General features: G+C 45.2%; 2 protein-coding genes across 2 annotated transcripts in view; both read left to right on the top strand.

The window, feature by feature from the left end:
* Window positions 1–44: 44 nt before the first annotated feature.
* On the top strand, window positions 45–8,230 carry CUNH2orf81 (chromosome unknown C2orf81 homolog). The gene is made up of 4 exons (XM_042699724.1): window positions 45–112; window positions 6,236–6,457; window positions 6,543–6,743; window positions 6,896–8,230. The coding sequence occupies exons 1-4, from the start codon at window positions 95–97 to the stop codon at window positions 8,228–8,230; spliced, it is 1,776 nt and encodes a 591-aa protein (XP_042555658.1). The 5' UTR covers window positions 45–94.
* Window positions 8,231–15,654: 7,424 nt separating this feature from the next.
* Window positions 15,655–24,749, top strand: part of Dctn1 (dynactin subunit 1) — a 33,309-nt gene continuing 24,214 nt past the window's right edge. The window contains exon 1 of the mRNA XM_042699690.1: window positions 15,655–15,727. The gene's annotated coding sequence lies outside the window, so the exon portion shown is untranslated. The remainder of the gene's footprint in view (window positions 15,728–24,749) is intronic.

The raw sequence follows: 24,749 nt of genomic DNA, 5'->3' as shown, positions 1-24,749 counted from the left end.
CGCGCTGCGTGGTTGCCGAGGCGACCGTTAGGCGGCAGCGTCAGGTCCGAGAGGCAACTCAAACACCTGGAGGTGTTAGAGGACCGCCGGGAAGATGTCTCACGAAGGCACGGTGAGCGTTGGCTCAACTACGGGTGTGTCGGAGCTGGGGTCGGCCAGTAAGGTCGGTGTCGAAAACACTGGGACAGATTCGTGCCCTTCTGGGCATTCAAGATGATCAAAGAGGCCACAGTGGTACTTGGGCACCAAGTCTACATCTGCACTGTGCTTACCCACACGCGTTGTCACACTCAGGCCCTGAAAGAAGAGAGTCAATAGCTGGTGTGGAAAGAAAAAGAAAGGAATTCGAAACAGCATCTAACAGTTCTCTTACCTATTTGGAAAATCCTAGATCAGGCTTTTGGGTTTAGGTGTTGGGAGAGAAATCATGTTTTGATCATTTCAGGAGAAAAACGAATTCAGCAACAACTCTGAGGCTATACTGAAAGTCAAGTTGTTTAAAGGCAGACGTTTTAAAGTATTTATAGAGCCTTTGTGCAAAAAAAAAAAAAATCACTATCCTCTTGGGTCAGAACATGTATAAGAGACTGTCAGAAAGTAGAAGTCTAAGGAAGTAACTGTTGTACTAGTGCTATCTACCTTGCTTCCACCAGGCCTCGGCTTGTGAGAGGGCTGTTCCTGCTGGTGGAATGGAGTGGAGAAATGAGGCATTTTAAGCTCAATGTGAGGTGTAGGGAACACTAGATTTGACAGGAGAATGAATTTTAGAGAAATATGAGGCTGGGGCTGGGAAGGTGGCTCAGTGGTGGAGCGTTTGCCTTGCATGCATGAGGCCCTGGGTTCGATTCCTCAGCACCACATAAGCAAAAAAGAAAAAAGCCAGAAGTGGTGCTGTGGCTCAAGTGGTAGAGCTCTAGCCTTGAGCTGAAGAGCTGATGGACAGCGCCCAGGCCCAGAGTTCAGGCCCCACGACTGGACCCCCCCCCCCAAAAAGAGAAATATGAGGCAATAAGGTTGTGGGAGGAGAAGGTAGGTAAAGGTTTGGAAAGACCATACTTGTGGAAAGAACCACATTCCATGAGATGTTGTGGGGATTAAGGGGAGTACCCCAAAAGGATAAGTTATCATGTTCCCTAAAGTGAGTTTGGAGGAGTTCGCAGTCTCATTGTAGAGAATTTACAAAATAGAGAAGAGCCAGGTACTGGTGGCTCATCCTAGCTACTCAGGAGGCTGAGATCTGAGGATTGCGGTTCAAAGCCAGCCTGGGCAGGAAAGTCCGTGAAACTTTTCATTTTTTGCTGGTCATGGGGCCTGAACTCTGGGCCTGGGCACTGTCCCTTAGCTCTTCAGCTCAAGGCTCGTGCTCTACCACTCGAGCCACAGCGCCATTTCTGACTTTTTCTGCTTATCTGGTGCTGAGGAATCAAACTCAGGGCATCATGCATGCAAGGCAAGCACTCTACCACTGAGTCACCTTCCTAGCCAGGTCCTGGGACTCTTATCTCCTATTAACCACCAGAAAACAGGAAGTGGCACTGTTGCTTAAGTGGTAGAGCTCTTGCCTTGAGGTGAAGAGCTCAGGGACAGCACCCAGGCCCAGAATTCAAACCTCAGGACAGACCCAAAAAAAAATTAGAGAAGAGCATACGTTCGTGCTTGTTTTAGTGTTTTAATTTTTGTATGTGTTGGTCTATATAGCTGATATAAGTAGGACACCATTTTGTGTCCTGCTTCTTTCACTCAACATTACATCCTGATCATTTTCCTTTGCCATGATGATTCTTTATAAATATTATCTTTGATCATTGTATAGTATTATGTAGATACAGTACAATTAATCATCTATTCTCTTTTTCAACATCCTATTTTCAATTAGAAATAACACTATAGGGAATATGCAGAAGAATATATCTTTATAATTATGTCAGCATAAATGTTCTGGATGTATTTATAGAACTGAAATTGCAGCTTTGAATGAGTATAGTTTTCATTTGTGTGTGTGTCCCACACTCAGGGTCTGGATGCTGTCTCTTAGGGTTTTTGAGGTTTTTTTTTAGCCAGTCCTGGGGCTTGATCTCAGGACCTGGGCACTGTCCCTGAGCTTCTTTTGCTCAAGGCTAACACTCTACGGCTTGAGTCACAGTGCTACTTCCAGCTTTTTCTGTTTATGTGGTGCTGAGGAATTGAACCCAGGGCTTCTGGCATGCTAGGCAGGCACTCTACCACTCAGCCATATTCCCAGCTCCCTTTTTGTTTATTTTTGGTTTTTGTGCCCATCCTGAGGCTTGAATTCAGAGCCTGTCCCTGAATGCTTGTGCTCAAGGCTTGTGCTCTAGCACTTGAGCCACAGCTGTACTTTGGCTTTTTGGTGGTTAATTGGAGGTAAGTGTCTCATAGACTTTCTTGCCTGGGCTGGCTTCAAACTGTGATCCTGATATTTCAGCCTCTTGAGTAGCTAGGATTAAAAGCATGATCCACCAATATCTGGTGGATCAGTTTTTTTGCTCAAGGCTGGTGCTCTACTACTTAAGCTGTACTACCACTTCTGGCTTTTTTGGTGTTTAGTTGGAAATAAGAGTTTCATAGATTTTCCTGCCTGAGCTGTATTTGAACTGTGATCCTCAGATCTCAGGCTCTTGAGTAGTTAGGGTTACAGGTATGAGCCACCAGCACCTGACTATTTTCACTTTCTGTTTCCTCGTCTGTTATTGAGTCAATATTTCACTGTGTTATCCAGGCTGGACTCCAATTCTGAGATCAAGTTGGGACTGTACTGCCATGCGCAGCCCAAGAAACATTTTTTTTTTTGGGGGGGGGGGAGTCCGGTTGTGGGGCCTGAACTCTGGGCCTGGGTGCTGTCCCTCAGTTCTTCAGCTCAAGGCCAGCGCTCTACCACTTGAGCCACAGCGCCACTTCCGGCTTTTTTCTTTTTGCTTATGTGGTGCTGAGGAATCGAACCCAGGGCCTCATGCATGCAAGGCAAGCGCTCTACCACTGAGCCACCTTCCAAGCCCTGAAACTTCTTTTTTTTTTTGGCGTTTTCCATGTCTGAACTTAAGATCTTGCCTAGAACTTGATAGGCAACTACTCTGCTGCTTTAGCCAAAACTAACCCTTTTTGTTTTCAGGTTATTTTTTACACAAGGTCTCACTTTTTGTCCAGCCAAGCCACAGACATAATCCTTGTACTTATGTTCTCCCACTTACCTGAGATGACATGTGTGTGACATAAGCACACTCAGTTTATTCGTTGAGATAGGGGGTCTTATTAACTTTTTTCCAGGACTAGCCTGGAACTGGGATCTTCCTGATTTCCACATCTAAAGTAGCTTGGATTATGGACATGAGCCAGATTAAAATTTTCTATAGGGGCTGGGAAGATGGCTCAGTGGTAGAGTGCTTGCCTTGCATGCATGAGGCCCTGGGTTTGATTCCTCAGCACCACATAAGCAGAAAAAGCCAGAAGTGGCACTGTGGCTCAAGTGGTAGAGCGCTAGCCTTGAGCTGAAGAGCTGAGGGACAGTGCCCAGGCCCAGAGTTCAGGCTCCATGACCGACAACAACAAATATATATATATATTTAATTTTTATTGTTATTATAAAGATGATGCATAGAGGAATTACAGGTATATAAGTCAGGTAAGGAACACATTTCTTTTTGTTCAATGTTACTCCTACCCTAGCTCTCTCCTATTTTTCTTTCCCATCCCCACCTGTAAGCTATATAGTTAATTTTCAATACAGAGTTGAGTGAATACAACTGCTGCATTTATTTGCCTTTTTGTTGTTGTTGTTGGTCATGGGGCACTGTCCCTCAGCTCTTCAGCTCAAGGCTAGCACTTTACTACTTGAGACACAGCGCCACTTTCAGTTTTTTCTGCTTATGTGGTGCTAAGGAATCAAACCCAGGGCCTCATGCATGCAAGGCAAGCATTCTACCACTGAGCCACCTTCCCAGCCCCATTTATTTGCCTTTTACCCCCCCCCCCCCACCTAAGACAGATAAATGAACAATACAAAAAAAGAAACAGCAACAAAGAAAAAACCCTATTGTTTCTATTTCCTGGAATTCATTTTGATAAATAGTATTTTATGTGGGGCTGGGAAGGTGGCTCGGTGGTAGATCGCTTGCCTTGCATGCCTGAGGCCCTGGGTTCGATTCCTCAGCACCACATAAGCAAAAAGAAAAAAAGCTGGAAGTGGCGCTGTGGCTCAAGTGGTAGAGTGCTAGCCTTGAGCTGAAGAGCTGAGGGACAGCGCCAAGGCCCAGAGTTCAGGCCCCACGACCTGACACCCCCCCCCCCAAAATAGTATTTTATGTGATGAGAAATACATAGGCATTTCACCTTGTGTTCCTCCCCTAAGAGTAGCCTCTTAAAAAATATTTTTGAAGTGGTGCTGTAGCTCAAGTGGTAGAGTGCTCACCTTGAACTGTGTCTAAACCCAAAGTTCAAGCCCCACGACTGACCAAAAAAAAATTTTTTTTTTGAAGCTGAGCACTGGTTGAGTCACACCTGTAATCCTAGCTACTCAGGCAGTTGAGATCTGAGGATCACAGTTTGAAGCCAGCCCAGAGAGAAAAGTCTGTGAGACTCTTATTTCCCATTAACTACCAAAAAAAGGACAGAAGTAGAGGCATAGTTCAAGTGGTAGAATACCAGACTTAAGTAAAAAGCTAAGGAACAGCACCCAGACCGAGTTCAAGCCTGAGTACACACAAGAAAATTTATTTTGATAGTGTTAATATATACCACCACGTGGCTTTCAAAATATTGTTTCTATACTTTTCATTGTTTAGGCATCACACTAAAACTTTGGTAGTGTTGAATGTCCTTGTTTTTAAAATAGCTTCTATTGGGCTGGGAAGGTGGCTCGGTGGTAGAGTGCTTGCCTCGCATGCACATGCATGAGGCCCTGGGTTCGATTCCTCAGCACCACATAAACAGAAAAAGCCCAAAGTGGTGCTGTGGCTCAAGTGGTAAAGCACTAGCCTTGAGCTGAAGAGCTCAGGGAGAGCACTCAGGCCCAGAGTTAAAGCCCCACGACTGACCAAAAAAAAAGCCTCTATTTCATCAAATTGCCTGCAACCTTACCATCACCTGAATTTGATTCCCAGTACCAAAAAAATTTAAATTTCAATTTTTGTGTTTTGGGATATATTTTAAATATATTCTGGATATATTTAAATATTTAAAAATATTTATTACAGCGCTCTTCATGGGGTTAGGGTGTATAACCTCTCAGGCTAGGAATAACTGGGCTTCCTTGCTTAAAGCACTTCCTGTGGGGGTTAGGGAATATGTGTTACTCATTTACAACTTCTCTTTTGTGGAATATTACATCTTTTCCTTAACTTTGGAGTCATTAATGATTTTCCTCTTTTATATGAGTTTAAGCTACATATTTGGATATATTTCTTTTTCCATATTAGTTGAAAATACATATATTTGTTTCACCTTGCATACTTGTTTCATCCTTCATATTTGCTGCAAATGCTTTTTTGGATCATTTTGTTTACTGGCTTAGTTATACCAAAGGGGATTTCAGTGTGCAGATGCTTTTGTTTGGAAAGTTGGATGAAGGCTGATTCTGGAATTAGAAGCCTAAATACAAATTCTGGCTACACTACTTTTGAGCTGTATGATCCTGAGAAAATTAAATCAAATGGGAATAAAAATAATAGGTACTCAGGTAGAAGACTCTAGGTAGCACCAGGAACTATAGCAGGTGTGTGGGTGTACACGCGCATTCATGCGCTTGCTCACTCACTGCGGCTTGACCTCAGGGCCTTGGCACCTTTTTGCCCAAGGCTAGCTAGTGCTCTACCCCTTCAACCACAGCTCCACTTCTGGACTCTCAGGGGTGAATTGGACTTTCCGACTTTCCTTTCATGAGCTGTCTTGGAACCCTGATCCTCAAATCTCAGCTTCCTGAGGAGCTATCCAGCAGGTTTAAGTTGACGCATATACTCAAGTTCTTTGAACTCTTGAGAACTCATGGAATGAGAACATTGTTACCTAGGCTGTGTGTTCCCAAGCAACGGAAGGCTAACGTGCTGAACTTCAGTTTCATTGTTAGTAAAGCGGATTTGGTGGGCTGTTGGGAAAGTTAAAAGAGATTAAATACCTACAAGCCTCAGTCACACGGTTATCTTTGTTTTGTTTTCCCATTCCCCTCGATGCTGCCCCTCTGCTCCCCTTGTTTTCCCTCCCTGAAAGCGGCGTTTGGTTCCCACAGAGGCAAGCCCGAGACCGTGGGGCGACTCGATCCAAGGCGGAGAAGGCAAGGCCGCCCACCGTGCCCGTGCCGCAGGTGGAGATCGTGCCGGGGCGGCTCAACGAGGCCGAGTGGATCGCGCTCACGGCCCTTGAGGAGGGCGAGGACGTGGTGGGGGATATCTTGGCCGACCTGCTAACTAGAGTCTTGGACTCCGCCTTCAAAGTCTATCTGAACCAGCAGGTGGGACTCGATCCCGATCTTCCAGACCCCTCTCCTGCCTCTCCCGCCCCTGCGGGCACTGCTGAGCCCCTGCCTCGCCCCGCAGTGCGTTCCATTCATCATCAGCCAGGCCAAGGAGGCCATGCTGCAGATCACCGAGTGGCGCTTCCTGGTCCGGGACGAGGGCGAGTCGGCCGTGGCTGAGAACCCCACCTGGAGCGAGGACCAGGAGACCTTCGAGTGCACGATCGACGCCTGGGCTCAGGGCTCCGTGCCGGTGCTGCAAGCGTCCGCCCTGGAAGGCCAAGTAAGCCCGGCCAAAGCCGCCTTCCGGCCCGAGCGCCCCCACCGCGCCCCCAGCCTTTCCCCAGCTTCTCCCTCCCTTCGTCCCTTCCCCTCCCTTCCTCTTCCTCCCTCCCTCTGCCTTCCGACCTCTCACCACCCCGGCGCCGTCGCCAGGATGCCGGGAATCTGGACCAGGTGTTGGGAAGACCGCATGAGCCTAGCGTCTCCCAGGAGCCGCGGGAATCCTCGGAGCATTCTGCGGAGCTGACAGCCTCCCCGGGCCTCCAGCCCACCCCGGGGCCGCTTCTGGAGGCAGGGCCCGAGGACACTCTGGAGGAGTCCTTCGTCCTGGAGACCTTCCATCTCTTCTCTCCCGGGTCCTTGAATGAGAGCGTGTCGGTGGAGGTGGGCCCTGCCGACCTGGACCTGGAGCAGCCCCTCCGGGCCACTCCCGAGAAGGGCCTACCCCTCAGCCCCTCCACGGTGCTGGAGGACCTCCACTATGACCTGCCCCCACCGGACACGGCTGGGGACCGCCTGCAGTACGGGCCCGACAGCATACCCTGCCCGACCCCAGCCTCCTCAGGGCCCTCGCCCTCCGCAGAGGGCCCCAGAAAGCCCAGCCCCGCAGCCTCCTTCCAGCTGCCGCAGCTTGTGGGGCCGGATGCCTCTTACCACAGGATGGGCTACCAGGCAGCCTTGAAGCGCTTGAACCCCACCAAGCTTCCCTGCCCCTGGGTGCATCCGCTAGCAGAGATCCTGGTCTCCGACTCCCAGGCGCACCCTCACTCCCTGGACGTCTACCATGGGCGTCGGCGGGGCAAAAGGATCCAGATCCAGGCCAAGCCCCAACCCCCTGAAACCCCCACCGACCCCACCCTCTATGAACCCCGGGCAGTGAGCTTTCCTTTCCAACCTAGGGTTCCTGTCAGTCCCCTGGCCCCAGACCCCAGATTCCGATGTCCCAATTTAAAATTGGACCTACCAGCACCATCCTTTGGGTCAAAGTTGCCATTCCCCAGCTCTGGGCTCCGTTTTGTCCTGAAACACCCGGCGCTTTCTGATGTCACCCACAGTGCCAGCCCCAAACTATGGCCTGGGGCCCAGTGGCCCAGTGGCTGGGAAGGGGAAGCACAGCTTCTGGGCAAGATGTGGGCTGACCGTCCTCAAGTGGTTCCTCGGATCCTGAGATCTCTTGAAAAGGAAGACCAGGGTTCTGGAGAGCCCGAAATAACACCCCCTGTCCTTGAGGCCACCTCTCAGGTGATGTGGAAGCCCATGGTTCTGTCAGAAGACATAAAACTGGCTCCTGGTGTAAGAATGTGGAACTACAGCACCCAAGGGCTGCCCAGCTGTTGTGTGCCCTTGGAGGAGGACACCTCTCCTTCAGGTCATCGGTGCCCCATCCAGACGGGTTTGCCCAAGCAACGAATGACTGAGACTCAGCCAACGAAGTCCACAGCTCCCAAAGTATGGTTGCTCCCATCCAAGAGTGAGCCTTCCTCTTAGTCCTGAACCCCTGCCAATGGGAACTGGACCGAGTCTTCTCCCTGTCTGAGGGAAATAAACGCTGAATTGCCCCCAGGAATTTGGTCGGATGCTTCTGTCAGTTCCAAGAGTATCCATTCTCTCACAGAACCCCAAGGGTTGCACCACCCTCAGAAGACCCAGCTTTAGGGTAGAGACTGTTCCCTAACAGAACTCCTCTCTCCCTAAGGAGCAGATAGACGCCTACCACTGTGGTCTGGCTCAGTTTAGCAAACACTGGCTCAGTTTTGGCATGCATGCTTTTTAAAAAAAATTTCTGACCTGTGAGGACCCTCCTCTCCCCCCTCCCCCCACCTCTCATCTCTTGTTGGCATTGGAGCTTGAACTCTGAGCTTCACACTGTCCCTTAGCTTTTCACTCAAGGCTGTATTCTATCACTTGAGCCACACCATTTGCATCTTTTTGCTGGTGTGAGCCACCAGCACTAAGCTCTGAGGAATTTTCTTACTTTCCTAGCAGTTCCATCAGGCAAGAGTGTGTGCATGTGCATATGTATGTGTTCCAGGGATTATTTTTAATTGCACTATATAGGAAGTTTGTGATCTTTAATCTGCCACGTGGCCTGAAGGGAAATAGTTCCTTCCTCCCTTTCTCATTTTTCATCCTTTCATGTCCTTTTTCCTTCCTTCCTTTTACATTTGTATTACCAATTGTCCAACACCATTTGTTGAAGAGTATATATCTCCAACTGCCCAGTAATATAATAATCATATATAAGATTTTCCTAAATATGTATTATGTCTAGACATTTTTCTGTTCTATATGTCTTTTTTGTATCACTAGATCAAAATAACATTGCCCAAATAACTACAACTTTAAAATTTGCACAGTCAGCTGGGCAGCAGTGGCTTATGCCTGTAATCCTAGCTACTCAGGAGGCTAAGATCTGAGGATGGTTTCAAGTTAACCCAGGCAGGAAAGTCCATGAGACTCTTATCTTCAATAAACCAGCAAAAAGCCAGAAGTGGAGATGTGGCTCAAATATTAGTGCCAGCTATGAGCAAAAAAGTGACTGGGCCAGGTGCTGGTGGCACAGGCCTGTAATCCTAGCTACTCAGGAGGCTGAGCTCTAAGGGTCATGGTCCAAAGCCAGCCTGGGCAGTAAAGTCCATGAGATACTTATCTCTAGTTAATCACCAGAAAACCGGAAGTGGTGCTGTGGCTCAAGTGGTAGAGAGCTAGCCTTGAGCTGAAGAGCCCAGGGACAGCATCCAGGCCCTGAGTTCAAGCCCCATGCCAAGATCTCCTCCCTCCCCTCCCCCCACCCCAGCACTGTACAATCCTCCCCTCCTGCCTGACTTCCTTTTTTGGGGGATTGGGCCTTGGGGCTTCAACTCAGGGCCTGGGCACTATCCCTGAGTAATATGAGTCATTTCAAACATTTAAATTAACAGATAATTAACTTCCTTAAGGTTTCCTGCTTATGAAGGTACTATATCTCCCACTTTTTAGGCTATCTTTCATGTATTCAAATATGATTGCATAATTTTGAGTTGTATACATTTTTGTTATGTTTATTACAAAAATACATTTGAAAAATTATATAATTTTCACCAGATAAGCATAGATGTTTTTCCATATTCAGTATCACAGGTTGGCATGATGGGATATAGTCACATAGCAGTATAGGGGAGTCTTTGGGGTCTCATTCAGGCCCTGTCAGATTGATTGGTTGGAGTACTTTACAGCTATATCTGTGAAGAAATAATACAAAGGATACACAAAAAAGAGGATACTAACTTTCCCTGAAGGCCATTCAAACTATCCCAATGTAAAAGAAACAGTAGAGGCTGGGAATGTGGTTTAGTGGTAGATTGCTTGCCTGGCATGTATGAAGCCCTGTATTTGATTCCTCAGTACCACATAAACCCAAAAAGCCAGAAGTGGCACTGTGGCTCAAGTGATAGAGCACTAGCCTTGAGCAAAAGAAGCACAGGGACAGTGCCCAGTCCCTGAGTTCAAACCCCAGCACAGGCAAAATAAAAAGAATAGTTCTCCTATTAGTATGACCTTTAGATTCAGTGATCCTCCCTTTCATTGTTCTGAGAAGCATTTGAATTTTTCCCATGTCCCATTTCCATCCCCCTGAAGGCTTGGCAGCACATCTGTTAAAGGTTGCTAATGCCACTAAGCAGGTGGTTTGTGTGTGTGTAAAACAGAGCTGATCAATATGTATTCATATGGACAAGATATATTGTCTAGTGATTGTATTTTTTCAAAGTCAAGGTTCAGTACATTGTGTTTAGGAAACTATAGGAAACAATGTCAAGGAAATCGACCATATTAAATGCTTAAATTTCCAGATCCTATAATCAAGAAATCTAATAACAACAGATGCTGGAGGGGATGTGGCCAGAAGGGAACCCTACTGCATTGTTGGTGGGAGTGTAAACTTGTTCAACCACTCTGGAAAGCAGTATGGAGGTTCCTCAAAAGACTACACATAGAGCTCCCCTATGACCCAGCAATCCCACTTCTGGGCATTTACCCAAATGATCACAAACAAGGCCATATCTAAAGCTATCAGCACAACTATGTTTATCACAGCATTATTCACCATAGCTAAGATATGGAACCAATCCAGATGCCCCTCAGTAGATGAATGGATCAAGAAAATGTGGTGTATTTATACAATGGAATTCTATGCCTCCATCAGAAAGAATGATACCACCCCATTTGTAAGGAAATGAAAAAAGTTGGAAAAAATATTATGTGAAGTAAGCCAGACCCAAAGAAACACAGGTCCCATGATTTCCCTTATTTGCAATAAGTAGTATATGCCTAGGACAATCTTAGAAGATGTGCAGAATAGCTCAATAGCTATGTACATATGATTATATAAGACAATGATAAGTGAAATGAACTACAGGACATGGACACAAGAGGTTTTTCTTTGTTGTTACTGTTTTTAATGTACTATGTGATTGCTTTTATTTCTTTTGTATCTTCTTCCCCCTATGGTTTATCTGCTGTTGTCACTGTATTTGATTTTGGTACCCTGGTATTATATATACGTTTATTTGAATTAGGGAAGGGAAGGGGAACAACATTATGGTGAGACAAAGAACCAAGGCAATAGTGATATACACAAGACAATATGTTGGAAATGATCTGTACAACCTGGGGGTAGGGAGGATGGGAGGGAGGGAAAGTAGGACAAAAATGAGGGAAGGGGTAACAAGTTTGACAAGAAATGTACTTATTATCCCCCTCACTTAAGTAACTGTAATCCCTCTGTACATCACTTGGACAATAAATAAAACAATTTAAAAAATTAAAAAATAAAAATTTCCAAGCTGGGTGCTGGTGGCTCACACCTGTAATCCTAGCTACTCAGGTGGCTGAGATCTGAGGATCATGGTTCAAAGCCAGCCCAGGCAAGAAAGTCTGTGAAACTCTTATCTCCAATTAACCACCAGAAAATGGGAAGTGGTGCTGTGGCTCAAGTGGTAGAGTGCTCATCTTGAGTTGAAGAACTAAGGGACAGCGCCCAGGCCCAGAGTTCAAGCCCCACCCTTCCCCCTCCAAAAATTTCCAGAGCCTGACTATGGCAGCAAAAAGAAAACTGGCATTTAGAATTGCTCTGGGGGCTGGGATGTAGCTCAGTGGCAAAGCTCTTGCCTAGCAAGTGCAACATCCTGGGTTTGATCCCCAGTACTAAAAAAGAAAAGACAAAAAAGTAAAAAAAAAAAGGGTTGGAAGTGGCACCGTAGCTCAAGTGGTAGAGCGCTCGCCTTGAGTTGAAGAGCTGAGGGACAACGCCCAGGCCCAAAGTTCAAGCCCCACGACCGACAAAAAAAAAAACAAAAAAAAAAACAAAAAAGGGTTGCTCTGAGCTGGGCAGTGGCTCATGACCGACAAAAAAAAAAAAACAAAAAAAAAAACAAAAAAGGGTTGCTCTGAGCTGGGCAGTGGCTCATATCTGTAATCCTAGCTACTCTGGAGGCTAAGATCTGAGGATCATAGTTCAAAGACAGCCTGGAGACTCTTAGCTCCAATTAACCACTAAAAAGCCCAAAATGGAACTGTGGCTCAAATAGTAAAGTGTTAGCTTTGAGTACAAAGTTAAGGCACAGCCCCCAGGCCCTGGGTTTAAGTACCAGGACCAGCACACACACACACACACACACACACACACATGTGTACACACACACACACACACACACACACACACACACACACACACAAGAATTGCTCTGAGTAGGAATCTTGGGGATGAGGTGAAGGAGACATGAATTTATGCTTAAAAGTATGTGCATTAAAGTAAGGCTCGGGGGCTGGGAAGGTGGCTCAGTGGTAGAGCGCTTGCCTTGCATGCCTGAGGCCCTGGGTTCGATTCCTCAGCACCACATAAGAAAAAAGAAAAAAGCCGGAAGCGGCGCTGTGGCTCAAGTGGTAGAGCGTAGCCTTGGGCTGAAGAGCTGAGGGACAGCGACCAGGCCCAGAGTTCAGGCCCCACGACCGGACCCCCCCCCCCTAAAAAAGAAGTAAGGCTTGGCACAGTGGCTTACACTCCTCATCCCATGCAGGAGCTGTAAATGGTATTGTGGTCCAGGCCTGGCTGGGGCAAAACAACAACAACAACAACAAACAACCTTATTTGACAAAAAGAAACAACTAAATGGAAGATTAAAAAAATACAAAGAGTAGGGCATGGAATAAGTGATAGAGCATCTGCCTAGCAGGTTTGAGACCTTAAGTTCAAACCCTTGTACTGCAAAAAACAAAACAAAAATAAATATATAAACAAAAGCTAAAAGTGAAAACAATGTCTACCAAAGGAAAAATGGAAGTATAAAAGTGGCATATTGATACAATGGAACTTTAAAAGCCTTAAAAAGGAATTAAATTCTGACACATGCTACAACATGCATGAGTCTTTAAGGCATGCTAAGTGAGGGGCTGAGAATATGGCTTAGTGGTAGAGTGCTTGCCTAGCATGCATGAAGCCCTGGGTTTGATTCCTCAGTAGTACATTAACAGAAAGCCAGAAGAGGCGCTGTGGCTCAAATGGTAGAGTGATAACCTTCAGCAAAAGAAGCTCAGGGACAGTGTTGAGTTCAAGCCCCAGGACTAGCAACAACAACAACAAAAAAAAAAAAAAAAAGAAGAAGGAAAGAAAATAAGGCATGCTAACTGAAATAAACCAATGATGAAAGCACAGATATTATACTGTTTCACATATGAGGTGCCATAGTCAAATTCACAGAGGCAAGGATTACTAGGGGTTGTAGGGAGGGGAGAATGAAGAATTTGGGAACAGAGTTTTAGTATAGAAAGATGAAAAAAATGAAGATGGATAGAAGCAATGTTTGCAGAAAAACGATATACTAAGGCCACTGCATTGTACACTTAAAAATGATTAAAACGGTAAGTAATGTATTTTGAAACTCAAACTTTTATAGGATCTCTCTTTTTTATCAAAAGATAGACTTTTTCAACTGAAGTTATTTGACCAATAAGTATGCCACATAAACATACAGAGTGATTCGGGGCAACATTCAGGGCAACAGCAAAAGAGAAAGGGAAAGTATACAAGTAGAAGTCAGTTAATTATTCATGTCCATGTAATAGAGTACTACGCAACCGAAAACACTAATAGGCACCTCTAGCTCTAGTATATTGATTCAGAAAGAGTTCTGAGATATGTTGCAAGTGACTAAAACAAGGTACAAGTGTATATAACATATGCTAGCTTTTGTAAAAGAAATTGAATGAGTAAGATTGTATCCATACTCACAAGCATTTAAATAAAACATTGATAAGGACATGGAGTGGGTTGGGCCAAGGCTTGCAGGGAGGTTTCTCAGTGCATATTTAAAAATATTAATTTTGGCTTTTAACCAGGGGAGTGTATTATCTGTTCAGAATAATTAGAAATAATTAGAAGGTGAGATGAAAAAAGACGCAATGAGGTACTCAATTCATTCCATTTATCATTAATCCTCCACTCCTACCCCACCATTAACATTATGGATTTTGTGTGTGTGTGTGTGTGTGTGTGTGTGTGTGTGTGTGTGTGTGTCTGTTGTGGGGCCTGAACACACAGCCCAGGTACTTTCCCTGAGCTTTTTTTGTTCAAGGCTAGCACTCTACCACTATGAGCCACAGTGCCACTTCTGGTTTCCTGTGGCTAATTGGAGATAAAGAGCCTCACAGTCTTTCCTGCCAGGCTGTGTTTCAATCATGATCCTCAGATCTCAGCCTTCTGAGTAACTAGGATTACAGGCATGAGCCACCAGGGCTCTGCTAACATTATGGATTTTTCAGGTTGTTTTCAAGCTAAGATTACCGGAGACAAGCATACTAGTAACAGTGATATTTCAGGCTGTAATAGTTTCTATCTATAGAAACTGTCATTAACAGTCTCATTTCACAAAAGAGGAAACAGAGGCACAGAGATGTGAGGTACTCAGCCTTGCGCATTTGTTCCATTATTATTTAGGTAATGGGGCTTATACTCAGGGCCGAGGTCCTATCCTTGAGCCACAGCGTCAATTCTGGCTTTTTTGGTGGTTAATTTGATACGTGAGTCACATATTTTCCTGCCCCCGCTGGCTTCGGAGCCTTGATCCTCAGATCTCAGCCTCTTAGGTGGCTAAGGATTATAGGCAGCGGCCACCTGCGCTCGGCTCATTTCTTTAGGTTACATTATTAGAAGGGGGGTGTATTGGGTTAAGAAGTTGAATGTAGGGCTGGGAAGGTGGCTCAGTGGTAGAGCGCTTGCTTTGCATGCATGAGGCCCTGGGTTCGATTCCTCAGCACCACATAGGCAGAAAAAGCCGGAAGTGGCGCTGTCGCTCAAGTGATGGATGGAGCACTAGCCTTAAGTTGAAGAGCTGAGGGACAGCGCCCAGGCAATAAAAAAAATAAGTTGAATGTATTTAGTATACAAGAGCCAAATACTACTATGTACATTCGTGTTGTTATATGCCTGTCTTAAACGCACCTTCGCATTATGGAATACAATTGTGTATCAGCAAAATAAACGCATTTATCAAACTAAACAACGAGACAGGGATACATGATTGTTTTAACCGTTTCAACACTGAAGCTCGCAAATGCCTCCTTCGGGTTTTCCGCGCGATCTCTCTTCCGCCGGCAGAGGGCGATAGCCACGACGCGCCTCCCCATTATGGGCCTAATCAGCTTCCCAGGATCAGTGCGCCTGCGCACATCCCGCGTCAGGTGTCCAGCTTTGTGCCTGATCGATGTCTTCTAGGCCGCGTTGGCGTGCACTTCTCAGCCAGGGAGAGACTGTGGGAAAGAGTAGCTGTTCTCGGATCCAGGGCGCCCCTAGGCCTCGGGGTCTGGGGGGTTGGGGGTGGGGCTGGCGGGGTCGGGCGGCGCGTCGGGCAGCCCGCGAGGCGGGGCGGCGGGGCTGGGCGGAGCCCGCAGGGTCTTGGGCGTCGGTCGCCGGCGGTGCCCGAGCCGGGCACGGAACCCCAGACCGGACAGGTACGAACGAGCGACCCTGCCCGCCGTCCGCTCTGCCGTCCCCACGTGCTTGCGGGGCGCGGTGCCGTGGGCCGGGGTTCGACTCTGGCGCAGGGCGGGGCGCGGAGCCCGGTGCACTGGGCGGGGGCCGGCAGGGACGGGCCGCGCTCCGCGGCGGTGGGCGCCCGCCCGCCCGCCCGCCCGCCCGCCGGGATGTGGCGGCCGGGTTCGGCCGCCCCCCTCAGTTCTTCGGCCGGGCGGTGTGCGCCGGGCCCCGAGTTCCCCCGGAGCTGCCAGGCCCCTCCCTTCCCGGAGCGCCCGAGCCATTCCTGAGCCCGCACCGAGCCACAGGTTTCCAGTGGGCACGGGGCTGAGAATTCTGTCAGACGGAAGAAGGGAAGCGTGGGGGCCTGAGCGTGGGAGTCTAGATGGGAGTTCGGTGTGTATTCCCTGCCCCGGACCCGTCCCTCGAAAAGTCATCTTTAACACGCCTCTCAACTCAGCCACGGCTGAACCGCCCAGAGGAGTTCTGCGGTCTTAGAAGAGGCAGGGGTTTAGAACTTACCCGTGTCCTAACGCAGCGAGGAGAGCATCCATCCCTTAATACTGTTTGCTACTCTGCTATCAAGTACTCAGGGTCAGAAAGTTTTGAGGTGCAGGTTGATATCCATTCCCTGATGTACTACCAAAGCTGGAGCTGTGAGATGTTAAAAGTGACAATAACTTAATAATAATTAACTTGTAAATAAATATGTACGCAGCATATATTCACCGTACATCTAAAACATTTTATGTATTCACAGGTAATATGTTTACAAATAATACATATATTTGTTTATATTTACAAATAAATTATACATATGTAATTTTGTGTATATAATTTCTTAAAATGTTGACTCCTAAAGTATATAATAACTATTCCCACTTTTTTTTCCTTCAAATGGAATTGTCCTTAGTCCTTCCGTCATGTTTAAAAAATGTCTTTTTAAAATGTTGTCTTTGTTTTGTGTGTAATGAGGCTTTAGCTGGACTTTGAAGAGAAAGTGTGCTATGCAGGTTTAGAGAAAACCCCGTAAGCAGCTGCAGCGGTGCAGAGATGAGACTGCACATGTTAAATTAGAAGCAAGGAATGAGATGTCAGTAAAAAAATGCTGGGCAAGTGAGTATATGGACACAGCAGTATTTTAGAGGATGTATTTGCCTTACTGTTGTGTGTAAAGTGGTTAGAAATGTGGAAGGAGAGAGAGTCTGGCTTCACTTATCAGTAATGAGGACTTAGGCTGATGATAATGATACCTTTCTTTTATATATAACACTATTGATTATAGAACTTTTCATGACATAATGTCATTTGATTTAATAATCTCTGTGAGGTAGGCACCAAAAATGATAAATGGTATGCCTTAATTTTCCAAGCTATTAAACAGCAGAGGGTAATACCAAGAAAGAACTGGTATGTTAAGCCTTACTGGACATGAAGGTATAAAGGAAACACTGTTAGGGAGATTTAAAATAGTTGAGAGAATCGTTAATTATACTATTGACAATGGCCCTTCTAAGCTTTGCTCTGCCAGCTCTATTATTGTTAGTGGCTGCCTGGAGTTATAAGTTAGGAGGGATTGTTATAGTAGATTGATTCTCATGTTTCTTAGTCTGCCTATAGTTATGGGGTATTTCTGGAGGACTTGTAATATCTGTCCCATACCAGGGGAAATGGAAACTGCCTCCTCAGAGCCCTCTGAAGAGATGAAAGAGGTGAAAGAATGCCTGGTTCAAATCTAGCTTAGAGTCTTTGTCATCTTGGAAATTACGAGTTTGGCTCAGTGTTACTTTCTTTTTGAAATGTAGACCAGTACCAGTTGAGCTTAGGTTATAGACAGTCTGACCTCCTCATACCTCTTAGGAACTTTACTGTAACAGAGCATCAACACTGACTGCCATTTAAGCCTTATTAATAGTGTTGTTTTTTTAAAATCTACATTAGGGCCTGCTATGTGGTTCTTTTACCCTAGAACAGCTTGGGTTTTAGTGTCAATACCAAATTCTATAGTGTCTGGGACTGCCCTTGCACTTAGAACTTAGTTTATTAGGCTCTTATCTGGAGATGAAAGAGCAGCATCTGCTGGTGTGTGTGTGTGTGTGTGTGTGTGTGTGTGTGTGTGTGTGTGTGTGTGTGTGTGTGTGTGTGTGTGTGTGTGTGTGTGTGTGTGTGTGTGTGTGTTTGTAAGAGACAGTGTGTATTATGTCCTGCTCTAATCCCTTCCCTCTGTTCTGTACATCATTTTTAAGAGTGAAGTTACTTTCTTCAAAAGCTGTCGGACAGGGCTGGGAAGGTGGCACAGTGGTAGAGTGCTTGCCTTACATGCATGAGGCCCTGGGTTTGATTCCTCAGCGCCACATAAGCAGAAAAAGCTGGAAGTGGCACTGTGGCTCAAGTGGTAGAGCTCTAGCTGAAAAGCTGAGGGACAGCGCCCACAACTGACAAAAAAACAAAAACTGTCAGTTTATATGCCTATAGTCTGCTGTTGGTACAAGCTTCAAGTACTGTGTTCAATGCTTAGATACTGAGTTGGCTAAAACTATCCTGAAGGAATCATGGTAGGATTGAATGGACAGTAGATCAAATGTAGTATTGTAATGGAAATATATCCAGGGTGCTGTGTGAGGACAGGGGAGGGAATGACTATTTGTGCATGGAGAAGTTGGGAGAAGCTTCAGGAGAGATGATTATTGAAGGATGAGAGAATAGTCCTAGTGACATTTGAAGGACAAAAGAAAACTCTGGAACCAAGGCAGAGATAATTGAGCCAGGCTCTGGTGGCTCACGCTTGTAATCCTAGCTATTCAGGAGTCTGAGATCTGAGAATCTAAGCCTCTGTGGATCTCCTTCCCAGGCAGGAAAGTCCATGAGACTCTTCAGTTAACTACCAGAAAACCAAAGTGGAGCTTTGGCTCAAAGTGGTAGAGCAATAGTCTTGAGAACAAGCTCAGGGACAGTGTCCTGGCCCTGAGTTCAAGCTGTAAACCTACCAAAACAAAAAGGAGCAGTAATTGGTGTGACTGGATTAATACTTAAATCACCTTTTTTTTTTTTCTCTTGAGACAAGGTGTTGCTTTATAGTCCAGAGTGGCTTGGAACTCTGAATCCTCCTGCCTCATCTTTCTTAGTGCTAAGATTGCAAGTGTCTGACAATCACTACTTGCAGCCCTGAAGCCAGGTTCTAAGTAGCCTGTAGTGCTCTGCTAAGAAGATTTAATTTTGTTGGCAGAAAAACCCCTGGAGGGTTTTAGACAGGGGAGTAACATGGCTATATTTTGAGAAGTTTAACTTTGGAAATAGACTGAACAGGAGAATCTAGAGAATGGTTATTAGAAAACCCTTATAATACTATAGACACAGTTGGGAGACTGGTAATAACATAGAAATGGTTTGGAGCTGAACTACAATTATATCAGTGGGGAAGGAGAGGAAGGGACACATCTGAGAGAGGCTATGGGGATGAATTAACCTGATTAGTGACCAATTGTGGAGAACAAGGGAGAAAGAGTTGTTGAGGATGATTTGTTTTATTTTGGATGGATAGTGGTTCAGTAGCAAAGAGGGACTATAGAAGAGGGATTGTTTTTAAGGGGAGAAGATAGCAAAAGTGTTTGGGCATGTTCAATCAGAGTAGTCTCTGGCATCTAACAGAGATGGGGGCCTGAAGTTCAGAAGAGCTCTCTGCTTAGGGTTGGAGTGTGTAGGTAGTAGTTGAAGTTATGGGAGTTGATGAGCTTTCCCAGCCACGCTTATAGAAGGCTGGAGGTAACAGAGGAGAGGAGGGATTGGTATATGAGGTAAGAAAGAATACTGCCCAGGAAGGTAGCAAAGAGAAAAATTCCAGGGAAGGGACCTTTCAATTGCTGCAGGGAGGTACAACTGAAGGCACTAGAGAAAAGATGATTGCTAAATCATGTCCTCAGAGGAGAGTGGAAGGTTTGGTTTGAAAAGAAGGGGGCACTGTTTCCTTTGAAGTAGAATGATGTAAGAAAGTAATGAGTTTAGGAAGAAAGAAATAGTGATTGATGTAGATTATATCTACTTTTACAAAGGAATTTTTTTTTTTTTTTGGGTCTGGTCGTGGGCCTGAACTCTGGGCCTGGGCGCTGTCCCTCAGCTCTTCAGCTCAAGGCTAGCACTCTACCACTTGAGCCACAGCGCCACTTCCGGCTTTTTTTCTTTTTTGCTTATGTGGTGCTGAGGAATCGAACCCAGGGCCTCAGGCATGCAAGGCAAGCGCTCTACCCCTGAGCCACCTTCCCAGCCCCTACAAAGGAATTTTTATCCAGCAAGCCAAGTTTTCTTTCTCAGCAAGGCTTTGCTGAAGGATAGGGGTGTTTGTGTGGATTCCATCAGGAATAGACACTTAAAAGTGGTAAAGGAAGCTGGAAACAACTGTTAAGAGGAAAGAAAATAATTTAGATAAGCTCCCAGATAGAATCTTATATTTACAGAAGCTCCCAGATGGAACCTTACACTTACAGGTGTCCTTCTTTCTCATAATAATCACAGATATATCGGTCTGGGAAGGTGGCTCAGTGGTAGAGCGCTTGCCTTGCATGCCTGAGGCCCTGGGTTCGATTCCTCAGCACCACATAAGCAAAAAGAAAACAGCCGGAAGTGGCGCTGTGGCTCAAGCGGTAGAGCGCTAGTCTTGAGCTGAAGAGCTGAGGGACAGCACCCAGGCCCAGAGTTCAGGTCCCACGATCGGACCAAAAAAAAAAAAAAATCACAGATATTTATTGAATGTTTCATACCAAACACGATTTTATAGGAGGGGTAATTGAAGCATGGAGAATTACTTTGGCTTAGTATTTATGTTTGATAAATATATATCTGTAGATGAGATTCCTTCTCTTCAGGCATCAGAGAAGGAAGGAATGTAATCAGAACTCCCACTTTCTGGATCTAAGGAGGGATACTCATCATGACAGTCTTTGAGCATCTTGGTGGAGTAGAGAGGCAGGGCAGTGGTGTCAATGTAGCTGCTAGCATTTTTCAAGTACCTAAGGAAACTGCAATACTGGAGTAATTAGCATCTTGACTAGATGGACAAGTGACCAATGGTGATTTGCTAAGAATTGAAGGCTGAGATTGCTATCTGATACTGTGAATAAAAAGAGAGTTCTTGTTCCCATCCTTATTACCCCGAAATACTGAGAACGTTTTCTATGAGTTAGTTATGGGATTTGGCAGACATATAAGCTTTCTATATTAGCATAATGATTTAATTTACCTTGTGTGTTTTCCCAGTTCGTGAGATAGACAGGTAAGTTGTATATCTGACTTGAATGGGGAGAATGGTAGGATAACATGGATAGAGGAGAAATGGACTTACCTATTTTTACTGCAGCTACTGGAGCATCGTTTTTCTGTCTTTCCTCTTGAGGTTGCCATGGAGACGCCTTTGCATGGTGGTTTGAGGAGACTGATTTCCATTATGATCAGGTGATGACGTGGGTTTAAAAAGGGAAAGGACAGAATGATCTGCTTCTGGGGAGTGGCCCGTGAGCTGGCCAAATGGCAGAGCCCAGCACAGCTGAGGTGGCTGTGGCTTTGTTGGCTGCTTTGGCTTTTGCTGAAGTTGTGAAATGGTGCATCTCTTTCTTTAGAGCGCAGGCTCAGTGTTTCTTGCTTGCAGGGTCCTAGTGCCAGGAACTTGCTGGTTGATTGAAGGGGAGGAATTATCAGGAACTTCAAAAACAGCTAAGTGGCATTCCTGCTACCACTGGGAGAATTGCTGTTTGGAATACAGGAATGAATACCTCATGTCTTCCTGAAGAAGTTCCATTGTTGAAAACAAGTGGGGTATATTTTGTAGCTTTTCTTCCTGAAAAAAAGTAAGCCTGGAAGTCTTTGGCTAGAGTCACATTCAGATTGGTAGTGGGGGGGGGGCGCAGACATTTTGGGGGATAATGAGTAGTTGGAGAGGTCCTTAAATGGAAAGAAATCCATTTAGAGTCTATCTCTTACTTTAATGAAATCTGTAAAACAGATTAGAGTAGGACTTAGGGTCAAAATGCTCTGTACATACCATCTTCCAGGTTCCTGTAGGTATCTGGAATCCAGTCTCAGTCTCCAAACCTTTTATTTCCCATCTGAGTAAATAGACTTTTCCCTCTCCTGCCTCCTAAGAGGCTTATGCCCACCTTTATTTCTATTAGTTAGTTTAGAGAAGTATGAATTTTCCCTGTTGTCAGATTGCTTGGGTTTCAGACCAGGCAGTTTCATTCCTCTTGGAATGAGATCAGGGAAAGCAGATAGTTAGGTTAGCCAGGTATCAAGGTTTGATGAAGTGAGATGAGATCTAAGTATCAAGGGATGCTGTGGCACCAGGGAAAGCAAGGTTAATGTTTTTAGATCCTGAAGAAATGGAAAAGAGGCTTTGTATCCTCACTTCTTTCTCCATTCACCCACATCTATTTATTTCCCTAACATTTCCCCCCAGACTGCTGGTAACTTATCAGATACAAAAAAGTTTTCCATCATCGCTTCCTAATTTCTAAGCATTTTAGCAGTATTTGATATCATTGGGGAGAAAAAGGAATTAGAAATTCAAGGAGTAGGTAATCAGGAGGCTGAGATCTGAGGATCATGGTTTGAAGCCAGCCAGGGCAGGAAACTCGGTGAGACTCCTAGCTCCAGTTAACCACCAGGAAAAACTGGAAGTAGTGCTGTGGCTCAATTGGTAGAGCACTAGCCTTGAGTAAAAAAGCTCAGGGACAGCACCCGGGCCCTGAGTTCAAGCCCCATGACCGACCCCCCCCACAAAAAAAAAAATTCAAGGAGTATCTGTTATCTCCCTGGCAAAGGGAGCATGTAACTCAGGAGAGTCCTATGGGACATAACTGGGGCACAATAATGTTGTAGGAGTACCTAGCTATATAGCCAGGCTAGGTTTGAGAGACTCAGTTCTATCACCTGTAGAATGGAGGCAATGGAATCTGTTTCAACTGTAGCACAATTTGTTAGAAATATTTTAGGGGACTGGGAATGTGGCTTAGTAGTAGAGTGCTTGCCTAGCATGCATGAGGCCCTGGGCTGGAGTCCTTGATACCACATAAATAAAATTAATAAAAAAATTTAAAAAACTATTTTAGACTTTTTTTTTTGGTGTGTGTGTATGTGGGTACTGGGGCTTTGAACCCAGGGCCCAGGGCATTGTCTAGCCTTTTCTTTCTTTTTTTTTTTTTTTTTGTCGGTCGTGGGGCTTGAACTCTGGGCCTGGGCGCTGTCCCTCAGCTCTTCAGCTCAAGGCGAGCGCTCTACCACCTGAGCTACAGCGCCACTTCCTAACCTTTTCTTTCAAGGCTACTGCTTGAGCCACAGTTCCACTTCCAGCTCTTTTTGGTGGTTAATCGAGATCTGAATCTCATAGACTTTCTTGCACTGGTTGGAAACCAATTTGAGGATTGCTTCCAACTGCAGTTCTCAGATCTCAGCTTCTTGAGTAGCTAGGATTATAGGCTTGAGGCAGTGATACCCAATTTCCTTCCTTCCTTCCTTCCTTCCTTCCTTCCTTCCTTCCTTCCTTCCTTCCTTCCTTCCTTCCTTCCTTCCTTCCTTCCTTCCTTCCTCCTTCCCTTTTTTTTTTTTTTTTGCAGGGGTGGGGGTTTGAACATAGGCCTGGGTGCTGTCTCTGAGCTTCTTTTGCTTAGAGTACTCTACCACTTGAGCCACAGCACCACTTCTGACTTTTTCTGTTTATGTTGGTATTAAGGAATGGAACCCAGGGCTTCATGCATGCTAGGCAAGCACTGTTTCACTGTCACATTCCCAGCGTCTCTCTTTTATTTTTATTTTATTTATTTATTTTCTTTTTGGTCATGGGGCTTGAACTCTGGGCCTGGGCACTGTCCCTCAGCTCTTCAGCTCAAGGCTAGTGCTCTACCACTTGAGCCACGGTACTACTTCCAGTTTTCTGGTAGTTATTGGAGATAAGAGTCCCATGGACTTTCTTGCCTGGGCTGGCTTTGAACTGCAATTCTCAGATCTCAGCCTCCTGAGTAGCTAGAATTACAGGCATGAGCCACTGGCACCTGGCTTCTTCTTCTTTTTTTTTTTTAATTGTGAAAATACCGTACAGCGGTGTTACAATTACATGGGCAAGATAATGAGTACATTTCTTATCAAGCATTGTTGCCTCCTCCTTTGTTTCCCCTTCCCATCCCTTCCCATCTCCCCCCCCTCCCAAATTTGTAAAGTTTGTTTTTTGACATAATGACTTGTACGTCTCATTGTTGTGATGGGTCCACCTGTATCCCTGTTTAAACGATTTGTTTTTGCCCTTTTCTTTTTATTTTTTTGACAATGCTGATGACTTAACCCAGGACCTTGCACATGCTAAGCAAGTGCTTTATCACTGAGCTATATCACCACCCCTGTTTGAAATATTTTACTTCAAGATGATCAACATGTTTATATGTAGTTAGAGGACTAGTGTAGAGATTGCACATATTTTTATTTAGTTTCTCTCAGTAGTTAATATTTTGTGAAACGATAGTACATCAAAACCAGGACATTCATATAGTCAAAATTCTGGACAGTTCTCTCACTTAATTATTTCTTATGTTGACCTTTTAGTCCTATGTCCATCCCCCATTTTCCTTAGTCCTTAAGTATTGGCAGCCACACCTCTTAGATTCATATTTGCCCTAGAGCAAGCCCTAAAAATAGTACATATTTTCTCCTAATATGCTCAATTTCCCTTTTCATTTCCTCTGTCTGTCAATATTTTGATCATCATTCTTAACATTACTCATGCTTAGACACTCTATAGTTTATTTACTTAGTAATGTATGCACTCAACTGGGAGAGAGCAAAGGAAGGGGTGACATTATTATAAGTCATTACTTATGAAATGGCAATCCCTTGTACAGCACCTTAGTAATAACAAAAATTATATTAAAAATATATGCCCTCATTCATCTATCCATTTATCCTTGCGACATTTGAGTTTCTACTGTTTGTAAGTCATTATTGATGTACCTTTTCAATAATGAT

Source organism: Dipodomys spectabilis, unplaced genomic scaffold (assembly GCF_019054845.1).
Source record: "Dipodomys spectabilis isolate Male_0828 unplaced genomic scaffold, ASM1905484v1 ptg000262l, whole genome shotgun sequence".
NCBI classification, from domain to species: Eukaryota; Metazoa; Chordata; class Mammalia; order Rodentia; family Heteromyidae; genus Dipodomys; species Dipodomys spectabilis.
This window is presented reverse-complemented; position numbering and strand designations above follow the sequence as displayed.

Excerpts from the sequence above, each read along its gene's own strand:
- CUNH2orf81 (XM_042699724.1), top strand. Across the intron at positions 6,458-6,542 it reads AAGTCTATCTGAACCAGCAG|TGCGTTCCATTCATCATCAG; the intron begins GTGGGACTCGAT and ends CTCGCCCCGCAG. Across the intron at positions 6,744-6,895 it reads CGTCCGCCCTGGAAGGCCAA|GATGCCGGGAATCTGGACCA; the intron begins GTAAGCCCGGCC and ends CGCCGTCGCCAG.